This window comes from Polypterus senegalus, chromosome 3, assembly GCF_016835505.1.
Source record: "Polypterus senegalus isolate Bchr_013 chromosome 3, ASM1683550v1, whole genome shotgun sequence".
NCBI lineage: Eukaryota > Metazoa > Chordata > Cladistia > Polypteriformes > Polypteridae > Polypterus > Polypterus senegalus.
Genome location: NC_053156.1, coordinates 235743017 through 235761690, shown reverse-complemented (window position 1 = coordinate 235761690; position 18674 = coordinate 235743017). Strand labels below are relative to the sequence as shown.

General features: G+C 33.9%; 1 protein-coding gene across 1 annotated transcript in view; it reads right to left on the bottom strand.

Annotated features, from left to right (window-relative positions):
- Positions 1–5363: 5363 nt before the first annotated feature.
- Positions 5364–18674, bottom strand: part of efcab2 (EF-hand calcium binding domain 2) — a 30604-nt gene continuing 17293 nt past the window's right edge. The window contains exons 6-7 of the mRNA XM_039748798.1: positions 16796–16862; positions 5364–5736 (exon numbers count right to left, since the gene is read on the bottom strand). Coding sequence (XP_039604732.1) covers positions 5621–5736; positions 16796–16862 — 183 coding nt within the window. The 3' untranslated portion in view covers positions 5364–5620. The remainder of the gene's footprint in view (positions 5737–16795; positions 16863–18674) is intronic.

Below are 18674 nucleotides of genomic sequence, written 5' to 3'. Positions count from 1 at the left end.
TTCATGGTAATCATGTATATTCACCCTGGGGTAGTGACAAGCGAGGATGTTAATATCATCTCCAGAGTAAAAAAGAGGGTTGAACTGCTGTGTTCTGACTCTCCATACTTTATTTTGTAAGACTTTAACCGGTGTGCACTAAACAGGTGGTGTTAAGACAAAAACTGTGCACAAAAGATGTGGGACTTCTGTCAGTCTCGTTACACCCTGTTTAACTGCCCAGAGAATTGCCACAGGTTTTCATGGTAATCATGTATATTCACCCTGGGGCAGTGACAAGCGAGGATGTTAATATCATCTCCAGAGTAAAAAAGAGGGTTGAACTGCTGTGTTCCGACTCTCCATACTTTATTTTGTAAGACTTTAACCGGTGTGCACTAAACAAAGCATTTCACGATTTTTACCAATATGTCACTTTCCCAACTCATCACAACTGAGTGCTTGTGCTAGAGGAACATGAAAAGCACTTATGAATCAGAGCAAAACCACCTCTGGGTTCATCAGATCATTACCATGTCTAGCTTTTTCCAATCTATAAACCCATCTTTAAGAGAGAAATGCCAGGAAACAAACAAATTAAAGTCTGGGAGAAGGATTCTGTTGAATGTCTGCAACTGACAGACACTGTAAGCTCTTAAATACAATTCTCCGAGGACACCATAATACCCACAAAATCAGCCAAAATATACCCAACAACAAACTGTGGATTACCAGAGATCTAAAACATTTGATAACCCAAAAAATAGGTAATTTTAACATGAAACATTAATGGAACAGAAGGAATTACTGAAGGAAGTGAAAACGTGAAATAAAGCAGGCAAAGCTGGAGTTTAAGGAGAGGATAGAGAATGAACTGTAGACTGATAGCCTGGGCTCATTATGGCATGGCATGAAGATGATGGCTGGCATTTACACAAAAAGCCATAATTGTGCTGGAAGGGGTCAAACTGACTATCAGTTGGTGCAAAACTTGAATGAGTTCTATTCAAGATTTGAAACACATGATTTTGGTTCAGAAGTAAGTCAACAAAAGATTAAACTGAGCCAGGAGTCAGCCCTTCTTTGACAAGAATGATGTAAGAAGGGTCTTTAAGAAACAAAAATAAAAAAAAGCTTGGGTCTAGACAGAATAAGTGTCCATCTGCTTCACTACTGTGCAGTAGAGCTCTCTTTTTAATATTCCACTTGATATTTGAAACGTCCTTGGATTTACAAGTGCCCAGCCTATGGAAACAGGCTCCACTGGCAAAAACTGCACACTCCAAAGCATTATGTGACTTTAGACCAGTAGCATTAATAACTCATATCATGAAATCCTTTGAGAAATGAATTAAGAAACCACTAATTAACAAAACTTCTGGACCCTTACCAATTTGTATACAGAGCAAAGAGGGGTGTTGAAGATGCCACAGGAACACTTTTGAATTTAGTATACTAGCATTTGGAAGGGTCAAAAACCATGTAATATTGGCATTTATAGACTTTTCGTCAGCTTTTAACACAATCCAGCCCCACATGTTAGTTGAAAAACTGATTGATCAATTCTATTTGGGCCCTTACTTGGTGGGATAGATTCTGGACTTTTTAACAAACAGAACATAAAGAGAGAGAAAACCTAAATACATCCGTAGGAACTCCACAAGGTTGTTGTTTATTTCCTCTTTTGTTTATTCTGTACACAAATGACTACAGGTGCTTACACAACGGTAGACATATCCTGAATATGTTATCTAATTTACAACTTAATATTTCTAAGACAAAACGCATTACTGTAGATTACAGGTGCTCCCCACCATCCACTGTCTCATCTTTAATTAATGGGGAGACAGTGGAGATGGTAGAGCAATACAAATATCCGTGAACAATCATTGATAACAAAATAAACTTTGATCACAAACTTGTAAAAAAAGAGCAGTCACAACTTTTCTTTCTTTGGAAACTCAACTGTTTAAAAGTGGACAAAACCATAATGACACTTTTTTATGAGTCCTTTATTGAATCCATTGTTACATTTGCTTTTATCTGTTGGTTTGGCAACCTCAGCAATAAGAATATAAACCATATTACCAACAGTATAAAAATCTGCAGTAAAATTATTGGTTTACAGCAGACATCTTTCATTGAAATGTATTGCAAACAGGTTAGATAGAAAGCCAACTCAATCCTGTTGGACAGTAGCCATCCTCTTTGCTCTAAGTTCCAGCTATTGCCATCATGTTGCAGATTTAGGTTTCCAAAGGTAATGGTACATTATATCATTATACCAATTAATGTTACATTATGGGCTAGTGAGATAAAGGCACCTACATATATCTCCTTGATCGTACAATACAGTGCTAAAGTGATTCAATAAAAGTGCTCAACAGAGTTCCTTTTCACATATACAATGGTTCTTATTTGCAAAAATGGCACATTATACAGTGCTTTTCCTTGGATATATGTTGTTAACCCTGAAAATGACATACTGTAAATGTCTCACAGTAGATTATATTGATAGATAGATAGATAGATAGATAGATAGATAGATAGATAGATAGATAGATAGATAGATAGATAGATAGATAGAACCCACAAATTCAGGCTAGAGTCTACAATGAAACTCATCCCAGGCAGCCCAAGTCCAAACTCTGTTGGCAGGCTTCAGTCAGTCCACGCCCTGAATATGGGACACAGGCGTTTAAAGATCAAACTACTTTAAATGTCCTAAGATTAAGGCCTCTTAAAGGAAAGGAAACCCTTAAAAATTGGCTTGAGAAATAAGTCAATAAAGAATGGTTATAAACATTTAATTAATTAGAAACAATAAAAGAACAACAAAAATGGCAAGAATAAGGCAATATTTGCATAAAAAGCAACCAATAGAAAGCAAGTCCTAATCCCAAGACAAAGTCCAGAAAACAGATGCAAAAAATCTATAAACCAAAAAATCAACAATCACAATTGATTGCACACTCCAAACAACAATAAACCATTGAATGGAGGCAATCCATGGCCTCACATATTTAGACTGAGGGCAGTCCTATAGTCATGATGTTAGAGTGGTCACACCTTTTGTGGTTCAACCCACAAAATGCAAGAAACATAGGAGAAAACATCATGCATAGATAATAAATAATAAAGAGAAAAATATTAGCAAAAAATGTAAATGCCATGAATACCTGCAAAATACTTTACAACAAACAAAGAAGATGCAGAAAATGAAAATAAACTTATACCAGGGAACATACCATGCCATACCATACAGTATTTACATAGATATAAATACCTGTATGTGAAGACTAAATAATAATAATAAAAATAGGAAAAACTGAAACTGGAAATGGTACTGTACAGTACCAAACAGTAAAATAAAGTTAATAAAAAAACAACACTGTATATTTGTGAGATTTCAAATATACCTTTCTTAGTTGGTTTAATTGTTCCAGTGAAAACCCAATAATCCTGCTCTTCACTCCTCCTCTTCTTCCAATTGGAATATAGTCTGCCTCAAAGGCTCAATCCATAACAATTAAGGCAAGGTTCTCGAGGTTTGAAAAAACTGTCATAATGAAAACACCTATTTCATTCTTTTTAAATGCTTCGATTAGCTCTGAACTGTACTGTATTATATTTGATGTTTAGGTTAAAACTTTTTTTTATTTAGGTAAAATTAGAAACACTTGGCCTACCTTTAGAATGTTTGCCATTATTCCTTATGGGCAAACTGACCTATTTTATGTTCTTCCATTATACCTTACACTTTCTTAGTCTGTATTTGCATTGTATAACAGGGATGCACTGTATATAAAAACAGTGTTTTATTTAAACAAAATGCATTAAAGAAGGAATATTATAGGGCAACATCAGTTGAATTAGGCAGAAAACCCCACCAGCTGTCCATTGGGCCTGACTACATGGTCCTGCTCTCTATGTCAATGTGGTGAATTATTCCATTATTATATTATTGAAAATCTTTGTGCTTCAAGCAGCAAAATACACTCTGACTCGCCTCCCACATTCTCTCACCAAATTTTAGATGTTGCTCCAATTTATCTAGCACTGTTAACTTCAATTGACACTTGCTATATGTGGCCTTTGATATATACCCCTGGATTTGTTTTTTGACAAGTTGTGGAAACAGTTCTGAGATCAAAAATGCCTCTCAAAAGTCCTGTATGCATCCTACCATAAGCTAAATCTTGTATGTGGCCAGTTATGATTGCTCAGTTTCCAGGATCCCTTAGTAGCACCCATATAAGTATCCTGACTTCTAGGATAGTATGACGAGTGACACATGTTGCTGACAAATATTAATGATTTGTAGGAGTTCTGTTTTGCATGGTGCCAAGTTACTGCTCAATTAAATAAAGTGGAAAGTACTATAGTGGCTCCTGTTTACTCACAATGGTACTCAGGGGGGCACTGCAATCAATACTGAAGTTTTTTGACAGGTCTGTAACTGGTCATTGCTCTTCTGTTCTTAGCAATGAATTACCACCTCTGAAAATTACTAAAGCCAGGTATTATGAAATGGTGGAAGCAACCAAAGTCTACAGCAGCTTATTATCATTGTCCTTTCTTACCTTTACTAAATTCAGGAGTGTCATAAGTCATAAGAACAATGGTGCTTTTAAAGAAACTGCAAACATTTGAGTGGACAGTTGCTTAGTCCTACAGTAATCTAATCTAAAATACACAATTCTGAGTGCTAGTGGTTAACTTCAAAGTGAGAAAGCAGTCAGAGCTGTCAACTTTATAAGGTTTCAGACAATCCAGAACTATGCTCCACTCAACCACCTAGATATAAAGATTATATGTTATAATTTGACTGTTTTTCACAAATTCATAACTAGACTGTAGATTAAGAAGTTTTAGTCACTGCTTTTGTTACTCATATTTTTAGGTAATCTACTGTATGCTGGCCACTACAGTATTTTATCTAATGTTCTCAATTTAATTTGATAGGCTTGTGAGCATTCTTCTCCCACTACCATTATCTATGAATTATTCCAGGATAATAGGATATGAGCGATGAGGAGATGAATTGTGGAGATTAATAAGTAACATAATAGAAGTGTTTAAAATTCTGCATGGCATTGGCAGGACTTACTTAGGGCACTGGACATGAGTCAGAAAATTGCCCTAAACATGGCACAAGCCCATCTCACAGCCCATTCATATATACATCCAATTTGGAATCATCCATTAACCTGAATTTTTTTGGTAGTTTAAGACAATATAGAAAAGAAATCTAGAAGAAAACCCATGTAGATGAAATAAAAATATGAAAACTCTACATAGATGACTGGACAAGAGGACTTGAACCCCAGACACCGGATACCCCAGCACAACATGCCAACACAGAGCAAATACCAAAAGACTAATTTCACTAAAATGTTTGGAAATATTTTATCACAGAGGATACATGGAACATGGTACCAGTTTAGTTCAAAGTTGCAGGAGATACAAGACTATCGAATCATATGTTGATATTTTAGAAACAATGTTAAATGTATAAACATATATTAATTTTAAATATATATTTCTGATCTGTTTTTTAATCTTGTAGTTTTTATTAAAAAACAAATACTAAACAATATTACCAAAACAATACTCAAAAGAGTGAAAGCAAACTCTTGCTTTAAGGTGCTTCAACAGCCATCATTGTCACATAGTCTTTGTATAGAATCACATTTTTGTCTGGATCAACAGCTGCAGACAGCATCTCCTCCATTTCCTCTTGTGTGAATGGTTCTCCTGCAGAACAAAGGTTACAACATTTCACAATTACTAAATAATGATTACATTTGATTCTTTTTAAACAGTTCGTTAATATACAGTATTATCCAAGGAGTACCTTTGAATTGTTGTCTACAATGCTCAGTTAAAACTCTGGCAATGAATATAACATATTTTTTAATTTTACAGTATTTTTATATTATTTAATAAGACATTGTATAACAACAGTCTTATTTCTTGAAAACAGTGTTCAAATTAAATTTTATTTTAAAACAAAAAAGTATCAATGTAACATATCAATTTCACTTTTTAAAATAAGATGCATGTTTTCTTCATTGGCTCCAGCAAGGCTGATTTCATGCCAGAGGAACAAAAATTGCCTTCTTAGAATCAACACATAATGGCTTACAAAGCGGGCACCCCACAGTTCAGTGATAATGAAGCATAATCAGATAAAATCAGATTGGCTTCTCTAATGTATACAAGTCTGGACTTCAGCTCAAGTAACCTTTAATGACAATAACAAGTCCTGAAGCCATTTGCAACACATAACAATAAACCTGAACTTGAAAAAGTCCTGCCTGTTGAAAGTCTATAGGCTCAGTCAACTATATTCCATTTCAGAGGAAAAGCAAATCCAGGATTAGTGATGCATCTTGAAAGGGAATTCACCTAGTACAAACATATATGAAATAAAAATGTGTTTGTGTTTAATATGCCAGTTTAATGTATATGTTAAGGTTATATTTATCTAAAAAATCAACTACATGCAGTTTTAATAGTTTTGGTAAACTAATTGTTTTAACTTAAAACAAATAATATTAGGAAAGATCCTGCAATGGACTGGCACCTTATCCAATACTGTTTTCTTATTTTGTGTATAATGCTGCTCCAGTCCTTTGTGACCCGGGATTGAATTAAGCAGGACTGAGAATGTAATGTTAATATTAAGATTTCAGGCCAGTTCAGCATGATGATAACTTTTCGGCTCACCTATAATAATTAATTCTGGCAAGTAAAATGTATCAAAGTAATTATTTTGTGATTTATGAACTAAATAGAAAATATGTACAACACATTGTGACAATCCTCATTTCTAATAGTATATTGGGTATTAGGATCTTTAACTGTAGGTTATCTATCAATCTGTGAAAAATTTGGCTTAGGTGTTCAGAAGGCCCACTGAGCCTGAAGGTTTTTGTTCCAACCAGTTTCACAATCAGTGAGTCATTTTACCTCTAATATATCTCATTATCTGTTCTTTCACTTCTCCTTATTCTACAATCAGAAACAGATATTAGTGTGAGATTTACATTTACACTAAACTTATTACAAATTGTATTTTTTATACCTTTAAATTTTTAACTGTCATTTGTCACTTTAATTTAGCTTATTCTCTGTGGAGTTTGCTCCTCTAATTGTATTCTAATAATGATCATTAACGATGAACAAAATAGACACCAGGGAAAATGACAAAGAATGCTGAAAGGCTATAATCATTTGGTGTCATACTCATTAGCAAGCTCATTAATAAATAAGGACTTAAATAACCAGTTCCCTTAGAAAAGAGTAATGAAAATCAACAATATGATTATGATAAGTTTTAAAAACTAAAACACTGAATTATTACCATGTGATATGCATAAATACTTGCTATTTTCTAATTAAATGTTCACGAAATCTACTTTGGTAATTTCTGGATTGGCACCAAAACACTGAAACAGTAAAAAAGTAGTGTGCTTAATTAATGTAAGAGTCTAATTAAAAGCAGAACTTGGTTGAAAAACTAAATGTAGCAATATCTAAAAGGTAAGCTAGTCTACCCCAGTTTTAGGCAATCAGAACTTATGAAAGGAGCTAAAAGTTATTGTGAAGTACTCCTTGTAGCAACACAAAAACTTTTTTATGGTTTTTCTGTTTTTGTTTTTCATTATTAAGTTAATGATAAGTTGCTTATGTACTAGTGAATGTGTATGTCACTCACAGTATCAGAACCTTGTTGTGTAGTGAGTGTGGATTCGTTACATAAATTTTAATTTTAATTTTAATTGAGTACCTATTTCTTCCTACCATATCTGTTTTTGCTGCTGACAAAGCACTTTGCATGCCGGACATTTTACAGATTTTCCATTTCAATTTTGGTTGTTTATTTCATCTGCATATGAGCAAGGTTTATAGGACATTTAAGCTTGTGTCAGTCAGTACTTACAGGATTTCAACTATGTAGTTCCTGACCTACAAGGGACGAGAAGGTGACAGTGGCACTGGAGACCAGTTAGACTGTAATTACCTTTGCAAAATTAATAGATTTTACAATATAATTGTAATAAAATTTAATTCTACCACATTTAATTAATACTTACAGGTTTAAGTTATTTATGCTTACTTACATACTGCAGTAAAATGTTTTACATATCATTTTAACAGAATCTAAAGCAGTAGCATTAACAAACTACAACAATGCATTCCTTCTGTGACATATTCCATTAATAGCAAGATGGTTTTTGCAGCTGTAGACCATGGACTAAAGGATGCTTTAATATGAATATTACTATATTTGTATTTCATGTTCTATGGATTTTGATGCAATCTCTTGGGTAAATATAAACTGCAGACTCTTATTTATACAAAATTCAGCCAATGACGTATTCTGGGATAACTCAATAATAAATGTAGTATTTTCACTTCTTCAGAAAGAATTTGTTGAAAAAAAAAAACAATAGCATACAGTGTGCCATTTTCTATATACAGTATGTGTCCTTCTGCAGAAAGTTTCTTAATTCTATTTTTTTTCTAATATTTTAAACATGAGTGTCTCCTAAAGGTCACAATGACTTTTTTCCAGATTCCAAATCAAGATCTTATTATAGTGAACAATTTCATATCTTGTACACAATTATAACATGATACTACAAAATATTTACTTAATTTAAAATGCAACCAAATGCATGTCTAACACTATATCTGAATATATTTTAGAACCAAGAGTACACAGCCAACACTGTGTAGTTAGGAAAAACAACTAATTAACTGTGTTACATTCTAAAAGAGAATACAGTGTTTTCCCTAATAATTGTCATTATTGACAGGCTCCCCATTTCTCACTTACAGCACTAAAGAAAAACCCTTTTGCATAAAAACTGTAGTGAAGAGAATTTTCAAACTGATACAAAATGTCTAATTGGAGATATAAAACCAAAATCACATCATCCATTCATTTACCAGTCATCTGCCAAAAGGCCAGAAACATTCTTGGGTGAATGGCAGTCAAATACAGCACACACTCACACAAAAACACTTACTCAAAATAGGGCAATTTGAAGTTTTCACTCCTATTGACCCTACCAAACCTTTTAAAGACACATTTGTTTTGGATATGAGAGGAAACTGGAAATCTTGTGCCAAATGTACAGAACTGCATGCAGACACTAAGCAAGCTGAGAAATAAACCAAGATTGTTGGGTCTGTGAAGGAGCAGCCTTAATCACTGTACCATAGTGCAACCTCAAAATTGTCTAGAAATGCTTTTAAATTCAGGAAGAATGAAAAAAGGAGTGCAAGCATTCAAACAAATGCTACCATAGAACACTCAGCAGTCAAAATTTATAGGTCACCTCTTCTATATAATTATATTTATTTATTTATTTTTTTCTATTTTTGATTAAATAATTAGGTTTTCCTAATTTTCTATGTTGTATGCTTACACAAATCTCTGATGTATTGATAAATGCCTTATGCACATAAACATGACTTATACATTTTAAAGAAAAATGAACATCAGAAAAAAAAAAAAATCATTATAATACTGCGGTGGGTTGGTGCCCTGCCCGGGATTGGTTCCTGCATTGCGCCCTGTGTTGGCTGGGATTGGCTCCAGCAGACACCTGTGACCCTGTGTTCGGATTCAACGGGTTGGAAAATGGATGGATGAATGGATCATTATAATATAAAAATTAACAATTCTCTGCATACTGTAATTGTGTAATTATGTTTTGTGATAAAGAATGTATGAAATACTTAAGCAAAAGTGTTTATTATACTTTAACAGTAGAACAAAATAAAGTAAAAACACTTAAAAAGCACACATAAATGAGGTTTTCCCTGAAACAGGTCATTTTGCAAAGGTACACAAAGTACATCTAATATTTGTAACTGTACTGTATAATTAATAATAGTACATTATCTAAACTAAAGACAGTTACATAATGCAAGACTGGAAATAAACTTCAAGTGCATTCAAAGAACATTTGTGGTCATATGTTTTTCCAATATTTGATAGTGTATTACTGATCACTTATATGATCAATGATAACTGTAATTACAATTATCACATATATGTCTTTTGCATTTTGATTAGGAAGGGAAAAATGGTGCTTGGAAAAGATGTTAACAATGATACCTTTTTTAATGTTAAATCAAGAATCATGTAAAAAATGTTTTTTTCTAAAACATTGCTTTGGTTGTTACATTGGAAAATCCAAAGTCACCTTTGGAATTGCAGAAGGAACATTGCTTCCAAACGTTAATATTTTACACTGTTGTAGAATTTTTCAGTGATAAGGCGTCATTCTGAAAATGGAGAACATTTAGACAGTTTTCAAGATCTTTTACATGTGTATAGAGTCATTATTGACCTCTTGACATTTAATTTAGTTGCTAAAATTCTGATCCAAGGATTTGTAAACTAAAACTATGTGGTAACACTAGCGTTTCCTGGATGAGTGTGTTAACTGAGTACAGTATGTTTTGTTGTCATTATGTGTAAAAGTCAGGTTACAAAAATGATGAAAAATACAATGGACACAAAATGGAACGATCCTGCCACCTGCTGTTATGTTCTACTAATGCAGTCATCTCACTTAACTACATTCTGCAGTAATTGTTTGCATGTACTACTCTAAACTAACTAAATCTCTGTCCATAAAAACATAACATGGCTGAAGAAATGGTTTCTAAATGTTTACCCATTCCTATAGCATCGCCCATCAAATTTCAGTAACAGAATTTGCAATTGTGTCATCTGAAGTAAGGCAGTATTTTCCACAAATAAACAAATGTAAAGAAAGATCCTATGCTGTAAACATAATCAATTGCAGGGTGGTTTAATAAGACACAGTCAGGAAGTCTTTTGGGTAATGAGCCATTCTGCACAGAAGTTCACCTTTCACATCGAATGAAAAAATGTCAGTGTTTTTCATCTTACTTCCTAATGAGGACACACAACAACAAACACAAATAAGATTTCTGTATGTATGTGAACTAGATGCTAAATCAAACTTTACACTCATAATGTACAGTACATAAAAGGTTTGCTTAATTACTTCACAACCTTGGGTTGGCAGAAAATTATACCTGATATGAGAAAACTACAAGAGGGGAAATAGTAATTATCGGTTTAAATGTGACTCTACAAAACTGAAAATATTGATAATCTTCCACAAGAAGAATATATAAATTTTTGCGCAGTTTCTGCCTGACATAACCACAGTAATATGGCTGGTAAAAGTGCCACAGCAATATGCCTGTTAAAAGTGTTTACTGCTTCTGAATGTAAAGTAAAAAGAAACATCTCACTCTCTTAACAGCCACAAACTGACCTTGAAATCTACTCTATCAGGTGAATGTTAATAATGAAGTGGCTGAGAAGATTACCAGCATTAGCTATTTTAAAGGAGCATAAAATCATGCTAAGTTCTTTGCACAAATGTAAGGAGCATGTGTAGTTCAGCAGCCCACTGTCAATAGCAATACCAATAAACCCTTAAATGAAATAAAAGTTACTCCAGTAATACATTGCCATCTTTTTGCTGAGATACACTGATCTGTCTAATACTGTAATGTATGTTGTTTTCTTTTTTTTTTTTGGTTCCTGGGCACCAGATGTATACTCAAATCATAAAGGTAAATGCTGCATCATTAGTGTGTGATTAACTTCACTTACCCTCCTTAATTACCATACCTTAACCTTCTCATACCAGCTAAATTAAATTCCTTCCCAAAAGGGCTGAATTAGGTGCAAATTATCTGGTTGTAATTGAGCTGCTGTAATGCTACTCAGCAACAGAAGATGCCTAAGATTTCATTTAACTCACTAAGCCTTGTATTGACTTTTAAAATTGACATTCAAAAGTGAGACAGAACAGCATTGTTCACCTGATGGTGCTCTGTATATCTACACTCAAAATTACATTTTCTAACCTGTATTTCACTTATTTTGACAGCCCTAGATTCTGAAGTGGAAAAGCAAGGAACTTCACATTTAGAACTTGCTCAATTTGGTTAGATTATTTTGTGTGCATTTGGTCATATATAACACAGCAACGATAAACTTTGTCTGATACATAAATGACCAGAATTATAATATATTGCTACAAATGTTAAGAATAAAACTATATTTCAGAATTTATATTATATAGCACTTAGCTTTGAATTTGGATTCCCTGCAAATAAGATCGCAAATTAAAATTAAGCAATAGAATTTAATACGATAACTTATTATGGTCAGTAGTTTGACCACATAAATGAAAAATAGCACCTACATAGCAGATTATATGCAAAGCTAAAAGTATTACATTGCATGAGATTTCCACTATACTTATGTTTTAGGATTTACATGATTTAGTAACATCAGCTTTAAAATTTCTCTCATGCCATTTACCATCTGATTGTAGGAGCATACAGGATCAAATCTTTATACTACCAGTTTATTTAGGTCACTTTCCAGCTGCATAAGCAAGTACACAGAGCTGTGAAGGGGAGGGTGAAATATTATCCAAAATATTTCAAAAAGCAGATCAGAGTGAGATTAGAAAGTGTGAAAGAAATTAGGATTTCTTTAAACAATAAAATGTTACAATAGTTGCCTTTCTACCTCTCTCCAGAATGAAAGATACAAACTGCACCAAATACATTTTTCTACAGTGTCACAGGAACACATTGACTATTCTGCATTTTTTGTAAAATGAAAATTATCATACATTAACTTAGATACCTTTAATGTTTGCTTGTTGCATAAAAGCTGGGGAAGTATTTACTGTAAAGCAGACATTTACAACTTGGTGTACAATTTAACCAATATTTAAACTCTGTATATGCTGTATATTTCTTTTCAGAGGAATAGTAATGATCATTTTCTCATAAGCCAACTGTTTTCTATTAAAAGTATCTGATATTCCATACAGAAGTGCAGCACGGAATAATGTTGTTTCAAAAGTATTTTGCAATATAAATTAACTTGTTAATGACAGGCAAATACTTGTATAAGATGAAGAGATTGTTTATTCATATCTCAGTTCTGACATACAAAGCAAGATTACCAAAGCAAACTTAAAAAAGAGCAAATTAAATACTGACAGCTTTTGTATAAGCCAATGATAGATTAAAAATCATTCAAGCAGTAACATGCAACTATGTCTAGAAAAGGCAATCTGCGACAAATCTAAAAAAGGATTTTATATTCAAAACAGTTTTTGTCTGCATTGTCTAAATGTTAGAAATTGCAAAAACATGTTTTAAGAAGAATCTCCTAAATGAGAATTCAAGTTTATAGAGCCATCTGACATTTTAAAATCTCATCTAGAACAAACTGTTGACAAACATGAATATAAGCGGTTTTGCAACTAATTCTTTATTAACTGTAAATCTGGGCTTTTCACAAACTGCACCATGTTTTTTAGTGATGATATCATGATGTCAGTGATCCAATAAGTCAAGTCAATTATCTGCAAATATGCCCGACAACAGTACAAAATATACTGTTGCACATGACAAAACAATACAAAATGCAATTGCCCAAGCAAAAACAAAAATGGTGCTATGATATAATAATAATAAGAAGAAGAAGAAGAAGAAGAAGAAGAATGTACACAACAAACCACAAAAGAGTCAAAAATATTTATTGATACCCCAGAGAAAGTATGACACATGGGACCACTAGAGGGAGCCCTGGCAGTTAGGCTACAGAATTTTCTGGGTTACTCCTGACTAAAGCTATCTCTCGGCCATAAGCCCACTGAGCTTATAGTGGTCAGCAAAACAATGGCACTGGTCACTGGCTTCAGAAAACAGAAGGTAGAACACACTTCAGCTACATCAGAGGTGATACTGCTGAAAGAGTGAATAGATTTAAATTTTATAGAATTTGACTATTTCTGTCAAACTGAAGTGGGCACAACCAATTTTATCTTTTCAAACAGGCTCATCAGTGCCTCTACTTCCTTAGATGTTTGAGGAAAGCTTACATTTCTCTATCTGTTTTCACATACTTCTACAAGTGCCTAGTTGGGACCATTGTCACTGGCTATACAAGATCCTGATAAAGACACTGATTGTCTCAAGATTGTAAAAACCCTGCACAGGGATATGAAGTACAGGCACCCATCTGCTTTCTGTTCAGGAGATATACAGTACTACACTTGTTGTCTTAGAAGTGCAGTGTAATTAAAGATCCTAGCCATCCTGCACAGACATTTTACCCGTCCTGCTTTCTGGCAAATGGTACAGGACAATTGGCACTTGAACCAGTTAGATTCAGGGATGGTTTCTACCTACAAGTTACAATGTTACTCAACAGACAATAATAAAAACAAATATTGTAAAATAACATTGCACATGTAATACTTGCAAATACCTGTACATATTGTATTGTTTTGTATATAAGCAGCATACAAGTATATAACGTATATACACAGTGTATACACAGTGCCCCCAGAAAGGTACAATATTTTGTTACATTGCAGCCTTATGCTGAGATTGTTTAAATTCATTTTTATCACATCAAGCAAAACTCAATAACCCTGAATGACAAAGCAAACAGGGTTTTAGGAATTTTTGCAATTTTTTTTAAAAATAAAAACACTGTAAATATCATAATAACCACAAGTATTAACACCCTTTGCCATGACACTTAGAATGTGGCTCAGGTACAACTTATTCAATTGAACATCATTAGAAAGTTACTACAACCTTGTTTGGAGTCCACCTGTGGTCATTATAAATGATTGATCATGATTAGGAAAGGCACACAACTATCTATATAAGGTCCTTAAGTTGATGTTTATCAGAGCAAAAATCAACACATGAGGTTGAATAAATTGCCTGCAGAGTTTAAAGACAGAATTGTGTCGAGGCACAGATCTGGGAAGGTTACAAAAACATTACTGTAAAACTCCATCTGGGTTTATAACAGAATGGTCAGATAACATGTGAAAGCCTGCTTGAAGTTTTCAAGAAGGCACCTAAAAGACGTTAAGTTGATAAGAAACAAGATTCTCTGGACAGATGAAACCAAAGTTGAACTCTTTGGCGTCACTTCTAAGCATCATGTCTGGAAGAAACTAGGCATTGCTCATCACCTGAGAACACCATTCCAACAGTGAAGCGTGGTGGTGGTAGCATCATACTATGGGGTTGTCTTGTAGAGCCAGGGACTGGAAGAATAGTCAACATTGTAGGAAGGATGAATGGAGCAAAGTACAGAATATCTTTAATGAAAACCTGCTCCACAGCACATTGGACCTCAGACTGGGCTGACACTTACCCTTCCAACAAAACAATGACCCTAAGTGCAAAGTAAGACAAAATAAAATTGGCCTATGGTTATCTCGATATATATTCTTGAATGGCCAAGCCAGAGCCTAGACTTGAACCCACTCCAACATCTCTAGAGAGAAATGAAAATAACTCTCCACTGACAATCTCCATGTAGCCTGAATAAGCTTGAAAGGATCTGCAAAGAATAGTGGAAAAAAATCCCCAAATCCAGGAAAGCAAAGCTTGTCCCCTTATAGCCAAGAAGATGCCAGGCTATAATCACTGCCAAAATTGCTTCAATAAGTACTGAGTAAATTGTCTAAATACTTGTGACGATGTAATATTCCTGTTTTTATTTTTATATATTTTCAAAAATTTCTAAAATCCTGTTTTCACTTTTCATTCCAGGATACTGAGTGTTGCTTGATGAGGGAAAAAGATTAATTTAAGTGATGTTAGCATAAAGCTCCAACACAAAAAATGGGTAAAGAATGAAGAGGTTTGAATACTTCTGAAGGCACTGTATATATATTAAATGCTATGTATTTATTAATTTTGTATATATTTTTCTATTTACTTATTTGTTCATGTTTGGTCAACTATTCTGAAGGAATTTACAAGTTAAGAATTTCAGTGTGGGCGGCACGGTGGCGCAGTGGTAGCGCTGCTGCCTCGCAGTTAGGAGACCCGGGTTCGCTTCTTAGGTCCTCCCTATGTGGAGTTTGCATGTTCTCCCCGTGTCTGCGTGGGTTTCATCCGGGCGCTCTGGTTTCCTCCCACAGTCCAAAGACATGCAGGTTAGGTGGATTGGCGATTCTAAATTAGCCCTAGTGTGTGCTTGGTGTGGGGGTGTGTTTGTGTGTGTCCTGCGGTGGGTTGGCACCCTGCCCGGGTTCCTTGTGTTGGCTGGGTTTCTGGGATTGGCTCCAGCAGACCCCTGTGTTCGGATTCAGCGGGTTGAAAAATGGATGGATGGATGGAATTTCAGTGTACTATGTACACATGATAACAAATTTGACCTGGATCTTTAAAACTACAAATGTACTATTCTGTTATAAACAAAAGTTGCATTTATTTAATAACATACTTTTTAATAACAGTAAAAACACATTTTTTGATTATGGCGCTGATAAACATTATCTAAATAATCTTTAAAAGAAAAGCAAACCTCATCTACTTTTCAGTTCACCTATGTACTATTGTATACTTTGGGTGATTAATAAATTAATACGATAAAAAAAAATCAGAAGCAACATGTTAGTACTAATCGCAATATCTGAATTACAACTCCATTTCACTGGATTTGATTCCTGCCCCTGTCATTGTTTATATATGACTTTTCAGGGCATTATGAATTTGTTCCTCATTCCAAAGAGTTAATTTGCCTAGTATGTGATTGTGGGTCTATGTGTGTGTTTGTGTTTCATTTAAGTTTGGCTCCTGCCAAGCACTAGTCAAAGCAAATAAACAATTCAGCATCCACGACCCTGTAATGGAAAAAAAAACTATGTTCATAATTGATTTTGTGGATAGAGGTTAAAATTACCTTCTTCAGACATAAATTTAGTGAGTTGTTCTGGCGTAAGATAGCCTTTCTTTTCTTGATCCAAGACCTAAAAATGGGAATATGTAAATTTTTAAAAATATAATTAGAGGTGTCATGCAATGTAAATTCTGCTCTCTTCATATGGCATTTATTCATTAACAAAAATTTGGATTAACCAATTTTCTTTCTGAGCAAACATAACTTCTTTACTCAATGGAACCTTAGCCCATGCATTACATAACAAGAATAAACCAAAGCCAAAAAAAAAAGCATAAAATAAATGGATGAAAGAAATGGAGATAGCTCATTCTTTTTTCTGTGGAGTTGCTCTCTTAATTGTGTCAGAATACTGACAATTAATGATCAGTAGAGCAGACAAAGGGTGCAGATGGCACTGACTACAAATGGGCAGAAGCTACTTCGGTGTTTTCCACTTGCATAGGTATTAACAAATAATGACATAAATAACCGGAATGTTGGTAAAGAACAAAACTAGTAATCAGTTAGCATAACCAATGGGTAACATTTGGAGTAAAACAATAAAACACAGAAACTGGGAAACTGCAGTTTGTTTAATTAACAGAAAAGTCAATTTAAAAGAAGAAATTGGTTTGGGGGAAAATCTGCACCCACAGGGTGGCCCCAGGTTCGAACTTGTAAACCCCAGCTATAGACTACATCTTGCTCCATAGGATTTATATGCATCATTTCTGTACACTTTCAATTTAACATAAACCAAAGTTCTTAACCTACCTTATTAGCTTTGTAAGTTCAAAAAATAAAATTGAATACACTATATTATTATCTGAAGCTAAGTAAAGTTCATTATAATATCCCACTTTTAGATTGCATGCTATAAATGCCATATTGTTTCCCAACATAAACAAAATATTACACATGTGCTACAGGTAGTAAATTAAAAATATTTTACTAACAAATAACATGGTGAAGATTATACTTTATATATAGTAAAAGCAGCGAGCTCAGACCTCTTTCTGATCACACAAGGCTGATACTTCAAATATTTGGCATTTAAAGTTCAAAATAACAAGCATTAAACAAAAAAGACAACACCTTCAAATCTAAACTTCAAGCTATTAAAAATATTTTTACTAATAAATATTTAATTTTCCATTGTTTGTACTATGTCTTATATACATATGAAAGTATACTGTATATACAGCAAACCTTTGTAAGCCATTCAACCTACACATACTGTACTGCAGTGTATTTTCTCACATTCCAAGTGGGTAGAATACATTAAGAACTACAGAAAACAAGTGGATTGTATGCTAGGAGTAGACAAAAATAAAAATAACTCCATATGCTTTCCTTTATGAAAATAAGGATAAAAAAACGGAAGGCAAAAAAAAAGATATTAAGCAGGTTTGAAAAAAGCAGTAAATTTAAATACCAAAGAAAAAAGACGAAATAATAGCTTATTACCTAAGATAGCAATGTGATTACTTGCCACTCAAGTCACATCAGTTTTAACTTTATTTCACCAAGTTTTCCTTTTGTATCTCCTTTCAGATCTCTGCTTAACTTCCAGTAAAAGTCAGCTTTTTACTCAGCTTCCCCAATGGCTGCCCCGCTAATTTTGAGATATCTCTTTTCCTAAGGTAATGCCTTACAAAATACACCAGGTTTGACTGTTGATAACCAAGAAAATATTGCAGGGTCACTTCATTTCGTGGGAGGTCCATCAGACTATACTTCTCTCCCTATATCTAAAACCACTCAGTGTAATAACTGCAATAGTCTTACTCCTTTGTCCAACTGTTTCGTTATGTCTGAAAGTGAATGACATTTTAACTTTTACTGACCTGTAGTCATTAATTATGATGTCCCCTATAGATCTTCTAAATTTATTTGTGAC